General features: G+C 31.4%; 1 protein-coding gene across 5 annotated transcripts; it reads left to right on the plus strand.

Annotated features, from left to right (window-relative positions):
• Positions 1–604: 604 nt before the first annotated feature.
• Positions 605–15,285, plus strand: LOC130447774 (cytochrome P450 4d2-like). 5 transcript variants are annotated; one of them, XM_056784771.1, is made up of 10 exons: positions 640–747; positions 2,283–2,434; positions 3,442–3,633; positions 7,035–7,232; positions 7,293–7,478; positions 8,532–8,908; positions 10,436–10,504; positions 11,911–12,026; positions 12,204–12,436; positions 14,936–15,285. In XM_056784771.1, exons 3-10 carry the CDS (start codon positions 3,477–3,479, stop codon positions 15,100–15,102), a joined length of 1,503 nt encoding a protein of 500 aa, XP_056640749.1. In that variant the 5' UTR covers positions 640–747; positions 2,283–2,434; positions 3,442–3,476; the 3' UTR covers positions 15,103–15,285. The 5 variants fall into 5 exon arrangements, with proteins under 5 accessions (XP_056640748.1, XP_056640749.1, XP_056640752.1 ...); XM_056784770.1 differs by lacking the exon at positions 2,283–2,434 and having other exon boundaries at positions 605–747; XM_056784774.1 differs by lacking the exon at positions 12,204–12,436 and having other exon boundaries at positions 653–747.
• Positions 15,286–18,549: the final 3,264 nt, after the last annotated feature.

The raw sequence follows: 18,549 nt of genomic DNA on the forward strand, positions 1-18,549 counted from the left end.
ATTATGTCAGTTATTTAATGAACATGAAAAATGCGGTTATGCTTCTTTAAAGTCTTAGATATCCGGATATCCTTGTCACATGGGAGTAAACTGTGGCCACGAACAGGGAAATACTGAGTGACTTTCTGGAAATGACCGGTCAGGTATAATCAGAACCTTGACATCGCTTGGTTTTTATTTTGGCCTTAACAAACTGTAAAATAAGTCCACAAAGACTGTATAAGGATGTTTAGTACCATTCACTATAATATTTTGTACGGTATAATAACAATAGACAAAAATAAGCGGTAACAGCTGACTGCTAAAGTCCAGAAATCAAACAACATAATCCATAGAAGAAGTGGATTTAAAAAAATCTTTTCGACTTGCGCTCTTTTAATATAAACCGTAATATAAACCAAAAAATTTAAATGCTGATTTGTTCCATTTCCATAAAAATCATGTATTCTGGTGCTAGACTAGAAAATCACCAAAACCTGAAAATCGAGAAAAATGGACTTTCGCCTGTTTAAAAACAACCGATCTATTACACATCACACATTTTTTTTAACTCATATCATGTTCACTCCATAAAATTATATGTAATTATTGAAAAAAATTACTCACTGCAGATAAGTAAAGGAAACTAAGTACACGAACAATATAAACACTTGCTTTTAAAGCAAGTATATTAGTATATTGACAAACAACAAACCTAGGGGAACAGTTAAATATTAAATCATTAGTGATTAGTTTAATGAACAACTGGTGAGAGTATAATGTATGCATCTATATAATTTTTATAATGATGTATTTTATTAAATTATTATCAATAAGTTCCTCACTTTCTATCAGATATGTTTTAAGAAGATTTATCAAACAGTTTCTCGAACAGATTTCAAAGGGTAATGGATTAATTTAATTCGATTGAATGAATAAAGGCCCGTTACATAAGGGGTCGTCCATAAATCTCGTGATGGCTGGGAGGGAGAGGGGTGGGTATTGTATATAAACATCCTGGTTTATCACATGAGAGAAAGAGGATTAGCAAACTAATCTCATGATATTTCATATTATTATATTTTCAATATTTATATTCAAATAGGAAAATTTCACAGCGTTGTGGAATCAGATCTCTGTTATCTAAAAAATAAATACTGAAAATTTTATTGCATTACTTGCTAATGAATACTTTTTAAAACAATTTTACATAATAAGTTTAACGATAGAAACAACATTATTATAGAATATAATTGAAGGTCGTGAAAGCCAACTGCAAAGATTATATACTCGATAAATATGCCACTTTGTATAAAAATTTGACGACAAAATTCGATCCTAACTCTCGGACTGACTCCGTACCAAGAAAAAAGATTTCTCTAATCAAAGATTTCATCTAAGGTTCATATCCATGCTAATTTCGCGGAAAATTTGAAAATAACTCGTGTAATTTTAAATGTGAATTGTGAATGAAACAAAAGTATTATGCAAAATACTTTCATTTCAAATTCAAATATTGTTGTTTACAAGAAAATATAAACACGTGAAATTAAAATGCTGTTTAAAAGAAGTATTTTGTAAAATATCTTGGTTTTATTCACAATTTATGTGACAACAAGATCCGACCATCTAAAATTCACAATTAAATGGTTTATATAAGATATAGGTAGATGAAATATTGGAACACAGGATGATTTTTATCATCATCATCAATTTTGCTTCACACTTTAGCAGGTTTAAGACTGTCACCAGTGAGATGTTGACGTGTTTAAAAAATGTTTCTGTTTGTACATAGTACATATACAATGGTATATAAAAAACTGATTTTATGACCATGGTTAATTAATGATTACCATTGTCTTTTTTGCAGCTTTCCCTATACTAAACATATGCCATATTCATTACAACATCGTTGTCTTTATATTGTTGATCTTTGCCCTTCAAAATTTTATTAATAATACCAATGTAATGAAAGATGCATATGTTGAAACTAATATATTTACAAACATATTTACATAATCCTTATGATCTAAACAAAATATTGATGAAATGTCTATCAAATTCTCCAAACGAAATATTTGTTTCTTTATGCCTAGCGAATTGCTTAACTAGGGCAATCTTTCGAAAATTTTATCAGAAAAACTTGCAGTCCACTCAGATGACGATTTTTTTGATTTCTGAGCTGACTGATAGATCCATTTTTCATCCGTTGTCACATATAGATGAGAAAAATCTGATTTATTACATTTGAACATGGACATGGCCAAACACTGCTCTGAATCATCAACACGTTGCTGTTTTAGATCAACTGTAAAAAACGTGGCAATTGGACGACCAGAACATTCACCATCATAGGTATCTCTACGACCACGTTTAAACTCAGCAAAACAATTGAAAATGGTTCTTTTCGATGAAGCGGAGGCCAGATAACACTTCTGAAGCCATTGCTGATCTTGTAATGTACTTTTTTCCATTAAGAAGCAATGATAAATTAATAAACGAATGTGTTTTGTAATAATTATTTTGAAAATAACAAAAGTAACTTCACTTAAATGGCTACCACTTTTTTTAGACTAATCAAAATCTCATGAAATTTAACGCATAGTCTTCTTAAACTCCATACTCTACAAACTGTATACTATTTGGATTATATGCAATATCTAAAAACGCTACGAAGGATAGTGCGCAAAAAACCGGATTCTTTGACAAAATATTAGGATTTTAATTAAAATGACCGAAATTGCTAGTTCCGCCGCTTCTGACCTAACATCATATATTTTGATTAGTTACTGACCCTCTTTGATGGAATTTTCTAACTAGATGTGATACATATGAATGATGAAGTTGCTTACCTTTTTGATGTTGATTTAATAAATCTCCGGTTCTTCTCTATATATAACGTTTTATGAAAAATATGTTAACAATTCGAACTTATTGTGCAATAGATTATACCATTATGGAAAAACGAAACTTTATCAACTGACAATTATATTGTGTGAGATACAAATTACTTGAAATACCTATTTCAATCTAATTGATGCGGAAGATTTACCGCATTTTATTCTTCTAGCATATATAATTTTTGTCACTCAAATTCTTCATTATAAGAACTTGGAGTATGATAAGAAATATCTACAAAGAGGTTTCTGATTCATACTCTTACGAGAGAAAGTCCGAAAGTCCAAAGTAGAGAAATATTTCAAAAATATCTAAACATGAATCACAAGTTCACATTTTTCGCAATGAATACATTTTATCCATCGTACTTTTTTTGTACTAGTCATACGGCACAAATATTAAAATGCTGGGATAATTCTATTAACTTATATTATTTACATAAAAATACACTTCGAGTATGAGGGGTGTCCAAAACACCCCGCGAGTGTTCACAAGGCTAAAAACCGCGCGCGAGTGATTGAGGCTTAAATAGAAGTTTCACGTTTAACCTTATATTTGTTTTAGAACATCGAATTTATACCATAGGATACTCACGAAGAATGGCGTTATTCTTGATATTGATTGGAATTACGACAATATCCTTATTTATTTATATGTGGATAAAAATTACTAGGCTGAGAAAAAAATTGAAATGGATACCAGAAACTCCAAAATTACCAATTTTTGGTAATATATTTGATTTCAAGAAACCTACAGGTTAGAAGAATCATTGTTAAGGTTGGCCGAGAAAAGTATAAAAAGTTTTGAAATTAGTTTTGCATCAATTATGTTCGTAATGTTTTAATTTTCATCCTTCACGACACGGTATTCCTTATTGAAGTTTCATAAAATATATTTTCGAAAAACTGGGTAAAAAAGGTCTTGAGCTTTTTACTGACAATTTATTCAACGGTATGGTTTCATTCTACTCATAATCATATTTTCAGTTATAACTTTTTTAAGTCTAAACTCGGATAAGGTGAGTTTTGATTATTTCTTTGATACTGGAGTAGTCGACCCCTGTTTTTTTGTCAAGTATGGTCATACTGGATTATACTGACCTAATAGTATTTTTGTGTTATTTTGATCTAAAAGCTAAAATCTATTCAAAAGTGTATTGATGGATCAAAAAACATATTGCTGGTCGATCTCTATAATATAAAATAAAAGAAAAGAATACAACAAAACACATTCGACCCAGAAAACAGAAAAAAAAAACATTAAAAGCCAATATCAAAAATCAGTTTGTAAAATTATCGTTTTCGTAATTAGATTTATCTGCATCTGGCTTTTTACTAAAGTTTTCTCATGAAAAACAAGTATGATTACCATGGGCCACCGTCTGGTATTTCTCGCACAATTTTAGACTGCTACTTTCCTAAAGTGAAAAGTTCCGCTATAAGGTTTGGCTTCCTCTTTTGCGTTTGACTCTATTCCGTCATCATGCTAGAAAAAAGTAATAAATCATCAGAATCTTCCGTTTTCAAAGGCAAACATAGATGAATTTATGGGTAATCATTTCATAAACTCTGGAGGCAACTCCCGCTTATTGTTTTTAAGAGTGTCAAGAAGCGATCTCGGAACAAAACATCCACGAGTTCGCAACTATTGAACCAGTTATCAGTAGTGATAATTATTTATGCTCCAGAAATAGGCTGCACAATTTGCAGGAAATTCCTTCTTGCGTCACTATTTAGCCGGTCAGATCCATCGGGTTATTGTCCAACGTAAAAATCCTTTGATATATAAAACATTCTGGCGTTCATAATTGCAAAAATTGGACGGTATATATTGTTCAAAACTCCAACGGCCTCTGAATGCCTCCAGCTTTCGATCTACTGTATTCAGAGATTTTGTAGCCTTGTCAGCAATTTGTTACAGAAGATTCAAATATCTCTCGAATCAGTGCGACTTTATCATATTTTTCGTGTTCTTCTCAAGTTTCTTTGTCATCAGCACGGACTACGCCGATTAGAAATCAAAATCTCTGCAATGACATGGGAAGCCAAATTATTTCAATTCCATTATCATGTCGATTCCATAAAACTTCAGTATTTGGATAGTTGTTTTCGTGTTTTTAACATTATGTTCATGGGTGTCTTGAAATTTTTTGCCGCCCCTTTTACTTCAGGTTATTGAATTACAATGTTTGTTCTAGCTATTCGTAATCGTTACTCATTTCACACGGTAATCATCTTTTTCTTTAAAGTCTCTCTCCACTCTCCAAACTCAACTTCCTTCTCAGTATTAGTATCTGCTTTCTTCTCAACTATATCCTCCCTGTCCTCAATCATATTGACTCCTTAGCTGGCTGAAATTTTCCTTAAAGACGCAGAAGACGTGCTTGTTTTTATTGAAATTTCTAAGATACAAGAAGATTTTCAAAATAGAAATAAAAAACTTTTTTTGATGAATTATGAAGTTTTTTACTTCAAGATAATTCTGGCAGTGATAAAAAGATAGTAACTGAATCAAAAATGTTTTCTGGATACGGAATTTTATTCTCATCACGTTATATCACAAAATGAATTTGAATTAATCAGTCGCGCCGGTTCAGATGTCAAATATGCGCATATTAGCGATTAAAAGAAACTGGGTACCGCCTCAGTTGGGAGGGTAGAGGGACGTTACGATATATAAACCACAGTACCAATTAAAAACTAAACGATCTGGGTAAAATAAGCCTGGCGCGACTACTCTAGGGTTCAAAAAGGGCAAAGTTTTGAATGCCCAAATGAAATAAACTAATCATAATCTTTTATTGTTTCATGAACAAAATATAAATTAAAACTAAACTCCCTTCATTTTATGCGGAAAAGTCATCGTTATTTTCATTAGAAATATTTTCAGCTACTTCTTCATCAACTTCCATATTTGAAAGATTTCACCCTACCATTATCCATCTATAGTGTATTAAAAAGGTTCTTTGCATCCACTAACTGGGATCACTATAATTCCTTCTTGTATAACCGTGGTGAGAAATTAGAGAAGTTTCTACCTGTTTTAATATCTGTGTTGATCTACCATTATCTAAGTATCTAAATACCTCAAACCATCATTTATTGAATTTTTCCTTATAACGAACCTTCCTCTTTACTGAACCTACAGCACTGAAAACACATTCTATGACACTATAGATGTTAACCCTAGAGGAGAGGCAGTTGCCTGACTGTCATCATGCATATAAGTTGTGGATCTCAATAGCTTTACAATTCTGTTTAAATGAGTAACTCAAGACGTATCTATAGATTAAGAATATCGTAATATCTCAGGAACATTCAATAACATATAACACGTGATTGTAAAACTTTAACTAAAAGGGGAAGGTGTGAATGGGATTATAGTATATTGAGTCATAATATTCACAAACCAAGAGAAACTCAGATAGAAAGATAGGTAGATGAAATTCAAAAAATATGAATCTAAGTAGAGATACATGGGTAAGCTATTTAGACCAGATCGTCGAGATAATGGGGAAATGGTAGATAGTGTAGAGCTATATCTGAAAGAAAGAAACCTGCAAAATATGAAAAAGATTGTTCTCTACAACAGGAATTCAAATATTCACGAATTGCCTTGAATAGTAGGTGGTTTCTGTATGATACCCACTTCAAAACTATGTCCAAGGAAAACAACAGTCATTATGAGGCGCACTTGGAATGGTTTTACGCCAAAATTGTGAGGCGGTAAATGAGGCTATGGTATGGCAGGAAATATTCAAACAACCAGTCTGCATATGCATTACAGAGCATATAAAGACTTTCTCAAAAGCAGCACAAGAAACTAGACTTACATTACTAGACGTTGACGTGGAGAGCTATGCTAAGAAGATACCCTAAGAAGAGTTAAAAACCGAGATAGGCAAAACACATACAAATTTCTACGGCGACAAAATAAGTTCGATAAGCACAAATCGATTGAATCAATGGATCATCTAAAAGTCGATATTAATTTGAAACGGATTATACAAATTGTAATGAAGATGTAGGATTTAGAATCACGCCTGGATGAATCACAGAATATTGAGGTTAACCAAAATTATCATAGAAAAAAAGCTTTTCAATTTTTTTTTAGGATATCGTGACATATCCATATCGATAATTTATATCTCTTCCTAGAATTGCTGAACGTGTTCGGTCGTTACCTCAATTCGTATGATGGGCTCTGTTCAATAGAATTATTAACTCAAAAAATAGTACTTTGCACAGATCCTGAGATGATAAAATTCATTCTAAGTACAACTGAAATTTTGAATAAGAGCGAGCACTACAAATTACTGTCGAACTGGTTAGAACAAGGACTTCTAACATCTGATGGTAATTTTTTCGCACATATTCGGTAGTTTGTTAAATCTCGTACATAATTTTGTGTTTCAGGTGAGAAATGGAAAAAAACTAGAAAAATATTGAATCCGTCATTCCATTTTTCTTTTTTGACAACATTTATTGATATTTTCGAGAAAAATAGTAGACGTCTAGTTGAATTATTGGACAAAGAAACTACAAATGATAGCGTAGATGTTTTACCCTATCTCACAATGAGTTCGCTAGATGTTATATGTGGTAAGTTCCAAATAATTCCAAATAATACTGTTTAATCATAACTATTACATCAATCAATCAGGATCTTTTTCGACAATTTTATATTGATAATATGAATCAGTATTATTTTATATTATTTGCATAAGTTATCCATTTATCGAGGCACATGGAAATACGGGGTATGAACAAAAATCTTTTATTGAAAAATGAAGTAAGCATAGAATTATTTGGAATTTTTCCCAGCTTAGAACACTATAAAACTGATCTCACTAGTAGCTGGTTGATATTTGTTCATATATATTACTCATCTCAGAAAGTTCAGAAAGTAGGATAGCTGTAGCTACCAAAGATGTTCGTTTTCTATGTCACACGCTTCCAGGTTTTGTACTGGAAGTGTTTCAGGAGAAAATATGGATAGAGATTTCGTCTTTTGTGCAACATAATCTGTACGCCCAATTATTTGCTAAACCTAGCGCCTTTAAATGGCCAATGAGGCGACAGTGCCCCGATAGGACTCCTATATTGTTTTTATTTGGGATAAGACATTCAGCAGATCTTCTCTGGTTATAGTTTTCCAGAAGAATCTTTGCCTGCCTCAGCTCCTGTAGGTTATCCCAATAATTGAATCTCCTCCTATCCATCTGTTGTTGTTTTGTACCTGATACAAGGATTCAGGTCTCATTGAGGGCTCCGCTTTAGCAAGAGCATCAGCTATTCCATTTTCCTCCACTCCGTTATATCCCAGAATTCATTGTAGGATAATTTTATTTCTCTTGCCTAGCTCGTTCAAATTTCCAAGACATTCCCAAACGAATTTGGCTTCTATGAAATTGGATCTCAAATCTCTGATGAGTGCTAGGCTGTCGGACAGGATGATTATCTACTGTTCTACTATAGTTCCTTTGTGGATTGAGGCTTTCAGAGTGTTTGGTTTTTGGCTCGTGCACTCATGTTCTCCTCCAATTCTATGACATTTCTACTCATTCCTTGTACAGTATTTTGATCTCAAATTTATATTCTGATATTCTATTATTTTCTATGAAATACTTTTTTTATTTGACATATCCGTTTTAGAAGCAGCAATGGGTACTTCAATCAATGCTCAAAATAATCCAAAATCAGATTACGTTAGTGCTGTACGAGAAATGTGCAGATTTTTGATGGAGAGAGCATTTTCTCCAATAAAAATGTTTGATATAACCTATTGTCTAACACCTGATTATTATAAAGAATTGAAATGTGTCAAATTCCTTCATTCCTATGCCATGGATATTATAAATTCAAGACAGCAAAATATGAGACTCAGAAGAGAAGAGAAGGCGCATATTGATAATGACATGGGAATAAAGAAGAGAAAAGTATTTTTAGATTTATTATTAGAAGCCAATATAGATGGTAAACCTCTTACCGATAGAGAAATTAGACAAGAAGTTGATACATTTATTTTTGCGGTGAGATTTTTTTTATTATAGTGACTCAATTTAACATGGATTATTTGATATTTCTTATGTAATAATAAGAAATTGAGGTTCTTCTCAGTTTCTAAATTACCAAATTCACTTTGGTTCCTTGGATAGTGAAACCCTCGAGGCTTTGATTGAGAATGGTTCATCATTCCAATTAGTTTGCAAATATACTGTGGCTGTCATTACGAAGTCTTGATTTAATTTCGAACGAATGGTTTAAAAAAAAGGAAACTGAACAATAAATTAGAAAAATACTTTTACTTATTCTAACACAAAATCGACAAGATCAGGACTAACAACTTCTTAATATGGTCACCTAGATAAAATGTAGACCATGATTATATCGGCTTTTCTTAATCCGATACCATTTCTTCCAACATGGTTTTGTAGTCTCCAACATAACGTAAAATTCATAACTGGAGGCGGTTCCTGACTTCTCACGTCGTATCATGTAAACTCTAGTGAGTACAGCGGATGCGTATAGACATCACTTTACAAAATTTTCAGTTTCCCCTTTTTAAGATTTGGAGCTTACGTTTCTCTTGAAAACAGTTTGATTTGATTTTTTCGACTATGTCCAAGCAATCGAAGAAAATAAAGAACACAGTTTTTTGTTTAGCTTCTATTAACAGTCATCTTATAGTGAGTAGATTGGTTCATAGATCTAATGTTGCCTGTTTGAATAAACTTTTCCAAAATAAAAAACAAACTTAATGTTAACTCATTGTTCAAAATTCATGTTTGATGATGGAAATTGCAAAGATGATCTCTCCAGAAATTCCTACTTTGACGTTTAATTTAGAAAGAGATAGAAATTGCGCCTGAAGGACGAAAAACATGTACATGAGCTTTCGTAGTTAAGACGTCTGAAATTGAAAATTTGAATTGACGCGAATTGTTTGAAGGAATGCAAGTATGATGTGAAGGTAACGCCCTACGTATTAGGTTCAATCCTTATCAAATGTATCTATATAGTCAATTAGCGCATATGTATTTATTAAACTTTTGGCCGAAGAATACTTCAGTTAATTAACAATAATATACCTGTTTACACTTGGTAACCCTAATGATGCAGCCGACTGAGAGCTAGCAATCATTTTCTTTCAGATGCTGTAAGATTGACTGAAAAAACATATGCTGCAAGTCATATCAGTATATTAATGACATTAAAATTAGAGGTAATTGCGGCTAATTTTTACAAGGAAACCTATCCTTAATTCATTCCATACATCCTCAAGATTCCTTTAAAATTAATTTCATCAAAATAAAAGATATCTGCAAGATCAAGCGATGGAATCCTGTTCTATAACCTCATATGAGGTAACACCGACTAGAGGACTACTGTGATATTCTAGATACATTTCTAGTTTTCTATACTTGCAGCATTCAGTTTTGAATGGAATAACTAATTCAATATAGTGTCACGTACAGCCGATACTGTGTTGTATCTAAATTAATTTTTTTTTTCGTATACAAACAAAATTTGTTCTGAATGTGGAATTTCTCTTTCAGGGATATGATACAACGGCTCTAGCTATTGGTTTCACCCTATATTCTCTATCAATTCATAGAGATATACAGGTAAGTATTCATTATGACAAGTTTGATTGATATTTATACTATGATTCAAAACTACAAACATGTACTAAAAATTTCGAAATGTAGTGGCTATCATCTGATAATACAATAAATCAATTAGAGAAGGAAGTCTGCTTGCAAACTATGCTTTTCTACTTTTCTATATATATATATATATATATATATATATATATTTTAAAATTTTCTTGTTCTTTGAAATTTTACTTTGTCAGATTGTATTGGTAAACTGTACATCACTGCATGTGCTATTGTAACCTGAATGTGATACTGTATACTAAAGAAAAATGCATTTTTTTCTTGGATCTAATGATTTATTCAGAAAAAGCAACAATTTAACATTTTGGGCGAGATTCAAAATTTTGTTGTTAGGGAAGATATGGAATGACAAAAATAAAAAAAGCTTGACAATAGTAATGTGTATTCCCTCCTCTTGCATTGATGTCTGCTTGACCATATGATCATATCTAGTGAACTAATTACCCTGAAATAATGGTGTGAATCTAATTTTCTATGTCTCAACGTCTTTAAAACTGATGTTTCATAATATAAAAATAGATTGCTGCCTTTTTCATTGAATAACAAATTGAGTTCCTCCTTTTTTATTCATCATTTTCTTTAAAAAAAATTGAACTTGTCCACCTCTTCAACAGTTTATTATGCACTCATTGAGTCGCATCTCCGATATGCCCTTGCCTTCTGGTACGACTCAATTTGAACGAATCTTCAAACGGCAAAAGAGAGCTGTTAGATATTTTCTCGGACTAAGCAGAAGTTTCTACAGGAACTTCTTCAAAAAATTAAAAATTCTGACTCTTATTTCCTCATTCATCTTTGAATCCGTTTGCCTAATTCGTAAGTACGCTTTTCCAATTTTAGAAAGATCGTTGCACGGATATCCACTTAGGAACGCGGACCACGACTTTTAGCTACCTACTCCATGTTCAGAATTAGTTAAGGGCTCATTATTTTACAATGCAAAAAAATGCATAATCACTTGTCAATTGAAATCAAATCGATATCATCTTTTTCCGTATTTCGCAATAATTTGAGGGCATAATTACTAGAAGGTGACTTCTAGTATGTAAACGACTTCTATTCTAATAATAATGTTTAATTCCAGGATGCTACATAATGGTTTAATTTTTTCTATGTACTAATTACTGCCTATTACTATTACCTATAATTTTGTGGTTTTCTTCTGTATATTGAAATTTCTCTTTTATCTTTATATACTTATTTCTATGTTTGTTTTTATAAGCTTTTGTCTACAAATTGTAACAATTTTTTGACAATAAAGCATTTCTCTCCCAATCTTTATCTCTCTTTTTATTGATCAAATGGCATTGGAGAAGGCTTGAATCATATGTAATCCATAATTTCGTTTCCAGGAAAAAGCAGTAGAAGAGCAAAAACAAATTTTTGGCAATGACAGGAATAGGATCAGTACAATCCGTGATTTACAGGATATGAAGTATTTGGAACTAATAATAAAAGAATCTTTGAGGTATTGGTTGATATGCTCATTAACTCAACTCATACATACAATACATTCGAAAATTATTCTCTCATTGAATGTCATTCTGCTTATATTGCGAAACAATTCGTCTTACTTCACATTTTACAAATTATGTATATATACCACGCCACTCCTCATTACATTCAATGATTCATCATATTTCAGACTATACCCCCCGGTAGCATTTATTGCTCGAACAGCTGATAGAGATATCGAATATAAAGATGGAAATATAATACCAAATGGTACAACGGTCCTCATATTGATATATTGGATCAATAGGAATCCGAAGTATTTTCCATGTCCTGATAAATTTGATCCTAGTAGATTCGAGGATATTTCTAATTTACCTCCTTATACATATGTACCCTTCAGTGCTGGCCCTAGAAATTGTATAGGTGAGATAGAAAACTGAAAATTAATAATTTGATTCTCGAACAAATTGAATTTTTAAGAGTGTGAAAAATCAATTACATTGGTAAATGATTAATATTGAGAAATTATATTGAAAAGTTATTGAGAGAACATTCCAATTTATAACTGTACCAAGAAATGTAGTTAAAAAAATTGATGATTAAAATTTTTTGTAAGCCCCGCTTGATTTAGAAAGCACATCAAAATTTTGTACGTGAATATTGGTCCAATTACTTTTTTTAAAAACGATTTTTATGATAGATACTAATGATAATAAATTTTAGAAGGATACTAGCAAACAATATTATAAAAAGAAAGTGGAACCGATGAGAACTCATTTTACAGATTAAAAACGAAAATTTTGTGAATTTTCTTTGCCCGTCAAGAAATACGTTTTTTGGAGGTGTGGAAAGTTAACGTTTGTGTCGGTGATGACCTTCTCATTGGACTTTAAATTTAAATTTAAATTTGTTTGTTGACAGTCGATGAAAGGGGAAAGGTTTGTCCAATTCCACCAATTTGGTCATGGCGAGTGCGCAAGTGTGAGCCGAAGAGTTTTTTCTTCGATTTGATGTCGATTCGTCCATATTGTCTAGCATAGCTCAGTTCTTTGACAGTTTCTTCTTTCTACTTGTAGATCACACCTTTTGAATCTTGTAAATCAGTGGCCATCAACTTTTCAGTAAATAGTGCACTGTTTCGACAATTTCTCGATCTCTGGTGTGTATTAGCGCATGCATGTTTTGTTTTTATTGTGCAAATGGTCACATTAAAATTAGGATTGTAAGTCTGGATATGCCCATGCCCCGAGCCCTTCTAAAATTCTTACACCCGACTGTAACATATGAATAATTTTCAATATTGAAGAATTTAATTGTACAATTAAGAAACTTGGATGAAATTTAGGAAAAAATCAATAGGAGATTGTTAACAAAACACAGTAAATCTTCAAAAAATATAATGAAAAACTAAAATTCAAATTCGGAATAATTTCAATAAAGATTTCAACACTTAACTTGACAACTTAAACCATCTTTTCTTTGTCTCAAGATTCCGCCCATCATTTTCCATTTAATATAATTTGCCACATCAATCTTAAGCTGGAAAAAAAATCATAGAATAATATCGCGTTATGGTCTTTATGTGTTTAAGATATTTTGTATTTTTTTTTAATAAGAACCCATATGTTAAATATTTAGACAAATCTAGAATCTTAATTTATAATGCCTTTTTATGACAGTAGAACCAAATAATGATTATTCCAGAATAGTTACCTGCATATTTCTATGAATACAATTGTGAAGCAGTGAAAAGAATAGATATTTATAAAACTTTTAATTTGAATTCTCACTAAATTTAGCTATTATACCCTAAGAAACAACAATAATGAAATCCAAATGAGTGAACTCTAACTAATTGACAGAGATAACTGATGAAAACTGAGAGAAAACTCATTTTTGTATAGTTTCATTCTATCGAGAGAACCACAACAGTTTATTTCGAAACAAATATTGTTAAACAGAAATTTTTCGTCGCTAATAAATGAAGTTATACTACTTCTGGGCAATTCAAAGTATCCTAGTATCAATTTTCGAAGAAACAATACTTAAATAGGTTTTCTACAACTTAAATGAAATAAGAACTTTCTTGTTCATATCTAATTGAGTTTATTATTAACTAATTTTTAAATTCTGACCTCACACTCTGTACCCCCAAATTTTCAGGCTTAGAACTTTTTACGTGAAATATTCACACTTATTATTTGATATAAAAATTGCTTGAATATGTTGAGATTCTTTCAAGCATATTTCAATAAAATTCAAGTATACAAATGAATATGCGTACATCTGGAATTTAGCTAAGATTGCACACAAGAAGAACCGAACCCTGACCGTAACTTTAGCCTAGTCTAACTTAGTGTCCTCATGGACACTTGTCGTCAGTGTCCACTCAACGGTTCACGTCAAAGATCCTGGAGCCGTTTACTGCTTCAGCGATCATCTTTCTAATGCAATTATGCTTATTAGGTTTCCATTGATTTCTCTCAATCTAAGCTCCTAGAGAATGTGCTGCCACGATACGCTATTGAAGGCGTTTATGCATATACAAAAACGGCGATGGGTAAAGGAAAAGGTATCTGCTTCCGCGGTTATCCTGAAAACTTCTCCTGTGGCATCAAGAATCAAGGCGCTCTTACAGTTTACCCTCCACATCAGGAAGACAGATGGGCCTGAATGATGGTGGGCTTACTAATAGTTTATCCCATTTAGGTATTTATAATTATAAATATAAAATTTATAATTATAAGTTATATCACTATATAGTTTCAGTTTTCTGTAATCAGTCCAATGTTTGTAGCCAATAGCTAGTCGTGGTTTTGATCAAGTTTTGTCTCACCCTCATCATATATTACCCTTGATATATTCGCTAAACTCCAGCTGTACGCTATATCATGCAAATACTTTATTTTCTTAATTTTTCAGGTCAAAAGTTTGCTTTGCTAGAAATGAAATCAGTAATATCCAAGATACTGAGAAATTACGTGATTCTGTCAAGTGGCCACAAAATGAACTTAATAGCTGAAACTTTTCTGAAGTCTTCTAATGGCATGAGAGTGAAGCTCCGAAAAAGGGTCTGGAATAATATATAGTTAGGTGCAATTTTAAAGCGGTAGTCACAACAAAATCTATTCAAAATGAAAGGGCTTTGAACCAATAAATATTGAAAAACAATTGTTCTATAAATTCTATACATTTTATAGCTAAGTATTGACATATGAATGTGAATCATTACAAAAAATTGTAAAATTGAATTAATAAAGAATTTCAAGGTCGGTGGCTACGTTTGTACGAAGGATAGTACCAGTTGTCCAATTTGGTGGCACATAAATTTTTAAAAGGTTTGTATTTATTGGTGAAACAAATTTTAAAAGAGTGATAAGATCTGAGTCGTTTCTGATCCAATGGAAATTGGGCTATATGAGAAAAGGAAATAAGTTGAATAAAAATTTGGCTGAATATTGAATATAAGAAACTGTTCCATTGTAGTACATTGTGTTCTTGGAAAAAAACACCAAAATTATTTGTATATAATACACTTTAGCCGAATAAGGTATTTGTCATAACTTTTTCCATAGATTTCTTATTTGGAATATTTCATAGCAAAATTAGATTTCTCAAATGGTATGGAAAGGGCCTAATTTTCAACAGATAACCTATTGTAGTTAATCTTCATTCTGAAAACAGTAGTTTCTGTACTTAGAAATCAGATGTGATTTCTATAAAATTAGTTCAATCATTGAACTATTTGCTTAATTAGATTATCTACTATTTTTAACTGAAGAAACCCTAAATAAATTTTTACAAAGTTATAAATACGAGTAAATATTCACTGATATTCTGCCTCACTGTCATTACTAGAGAAAGAAACGATTATCGGTTCTATGAGATCATCCACAATCCTATCCAACTTATGCCAGTGAAAGTTTGTCACATTCTCCAAGGCTTGGAGAATCCTTCACATCTTATAGTTTAAAATTAGTATTTTTGGCTACCACTTTACTTAAGCCTAAATCAATTTATAGGGCTCAATTCACAATGATATGGTGGCAGCCTAATTTATTATTTTGTTGTGTCATTTCATCAGTAATAAATGAATTAAATTCATCTTTATCATGTTTTATAAGATATTCAAGTTCAGATCTTAATATGAAATTGTAAATACTCAGATTATGATAATTTTTGCTTTTTTTTTCTTAATGTAGATGTTTTTGGACCCTTTTCCACCCTGAAGCTGTGGTACGATGGATTGTCCATTATAATTAAAGCACCGTATAGCTATTTTTTTGGAAAATCCAGAAAAAAGTTTTAGCAACTTCATGCTAAATCGTGCATTATGGATTATTAAAGTTTGCCTTTTCCAGATGGATTTTTCAAACCTACGGACAAAGAAAAGCATCTTTTTTATCTTGAAAAGATATATGTATCCATATTTTGGAGTTTGTACGTCTTTCATCAATGTAATAAATAAATGCGTCTCTGTTCTCGCCTGTACTGTTTGATGGATCTTTCGTTTGATGGTGTTGTCTTCTCCATCTCACAATATCGTTGCGTTCAATTAAAATATTCCTTTTATTTTTTTTTTCAAGTATGTAATGATAAAAAATATAATTTTTTTGTTCATACCATGAAATGAATGAAGGACTCTTTAATTCATATAAAAAATAGTATGTGCCACATAAAATTTATCTCTTTTATAACTTCATATAATGAACGAGAAATTTGTGGTAAATAATTTTTTTCATTTCAGTTCCAAATTTATTCAAACTAGGTGTTTCATTCCAAAGCAAGAACTATTACCAATGCGTCCAATTATATTTATCGTTGCTTCGCTTTCAACAATTCCCTATTTTTTCAATGGTTAGAAGAGACAATTATGTCAATGTTTCTATATTTATTAATAATACGATACACAGTCACTTTAACAACAATAAAATTTGTATCTGTTAATTTCATAAGAAATTTCTATTTTCGATAACTTATTCAACGTTACTACAATTTTTAACACCTTTGTCTGGGATTCATCATCTGAGATTTTTTCATACAAATTCACAATGTTTTGCTTCTCTGTAGACGATTAGTGGCCTGAAATCACAGAGCTTTTTTGAGAGGCGAATTATGTCTGCTTGTAGTTGGAATATTTTCAAATTAGTCCTAGCAAAACTGTTTTCATATTTTGAGAAAACAATAACAAGAACGCGAGAAAGAATATTGACATACACTTCTATAGACAAAAGATAGAAACTTTTGCATTCCTTGTAGATTTAAAAAAAAATAACAACAATGAAATTTGTATCCGTAAATTTCATAGGAAGGTGCTATTTTCGATAACTCATTCAACGTCCCTACAATTTCTAACACAATGGTATTTACCTGTGTCATTGGTTCATTATCTGACATTTGTTCATACAAACTCACAATTTTTACTTCTCTGTAGACGATAAGGCCTGAAATTATAGAGCTTTTTCTAGATAATCGAATGACGTTTGCTAGTATTTGGAATATTATCTAAGTCCATTCTCAAATTAGTTCTGGCAAGAACGGTTTTCATATTCTGAAAAAACAATAACAAGAAGGAAAGTAAGAACATTGACATATACTTCTATAGAAAAAAGATACAAATTCTAGTAAATTTGAATAAATTACAGTTCCAATAGGTCACTAGTTTAATATTGATGTTGCCAAGTCAACTTGCTCAGTTGTGCTTTCGCTTATATCAAGCATGGACCACTGCATCCCATTTGGTCACTATTGACTAGGCTACATAACGTGGTAATTTCCATTACAACAAAATGTCCGGTCAGTTATCATAATTTATCATCTTCAGACTAATTTCTGCGGTTATCTATAAAATACAGTAAGTAAAAGATACAATCTCATAATTAAAATGAATTAAAAATTATAATAAATTGCATAATTTCATATCAGTCTTCAATATTCGACTTAGGTAGTATCAAACAGTAAAGCAGAGACAACTTTATCAAGTTGCATTTGATTGTGAAATTATTTTTCTCTTTTAATGATGTTTGAAATAAAAAACTTCCCGTAAATTATTTTTATCCATAAATGTATAAAACATGAAGTTAGAAGTATGCGTTTTTGACAGTCGTATTTGTTATTTGGAAGATTATACTAATTTAAACGGTTTTTATACCTCATCTGAAAGTTTTCAGTAACACTTCCCCGTTATTTAAAGTTATTTTAGATTTTTTTTTGTTTTTTGTTTGTTCTACCTGATTGTTTGTTTGAATAAACAAGAAGTTTTTTTTTGTTTTGATAATCGTTTGAAAAAAAGTCTCCTCACTCAAATTCCTGAAAATCATAATCAGCATACTTTTTGTTTCTGTCGTTTCATCTGTCTATTGCGAATTGTTTGTGTAGTTTGTATCTGTTGGTATGTTACAATGAGCATAAATTCTGTTATTCGATTATCTAAACCAATCTGACATTTGGGCAGTTTTGGGATTTTTGGTGCACCGACACGATGGGGATATTCTGGAATCTACTGCAAAACACCGTACCTTTATTTCCTTTTAAAC

The sequence above is a fragment of the Diorhabda sublineata genome, chromosome 8, assembly GCF_026230105.1.
Source record: "Diorhabda sublineata isolate icDioSubl1.1 chromosome 8, icDioSubl1.1, whole genome shotgun sequence".
Lineage (NCBI taxonomy): Eukaryota > Metazoa > Arthropoda > Insecta > Coleoptera > Chrysomelidae > Diorhabda > Diorhabda sublineata.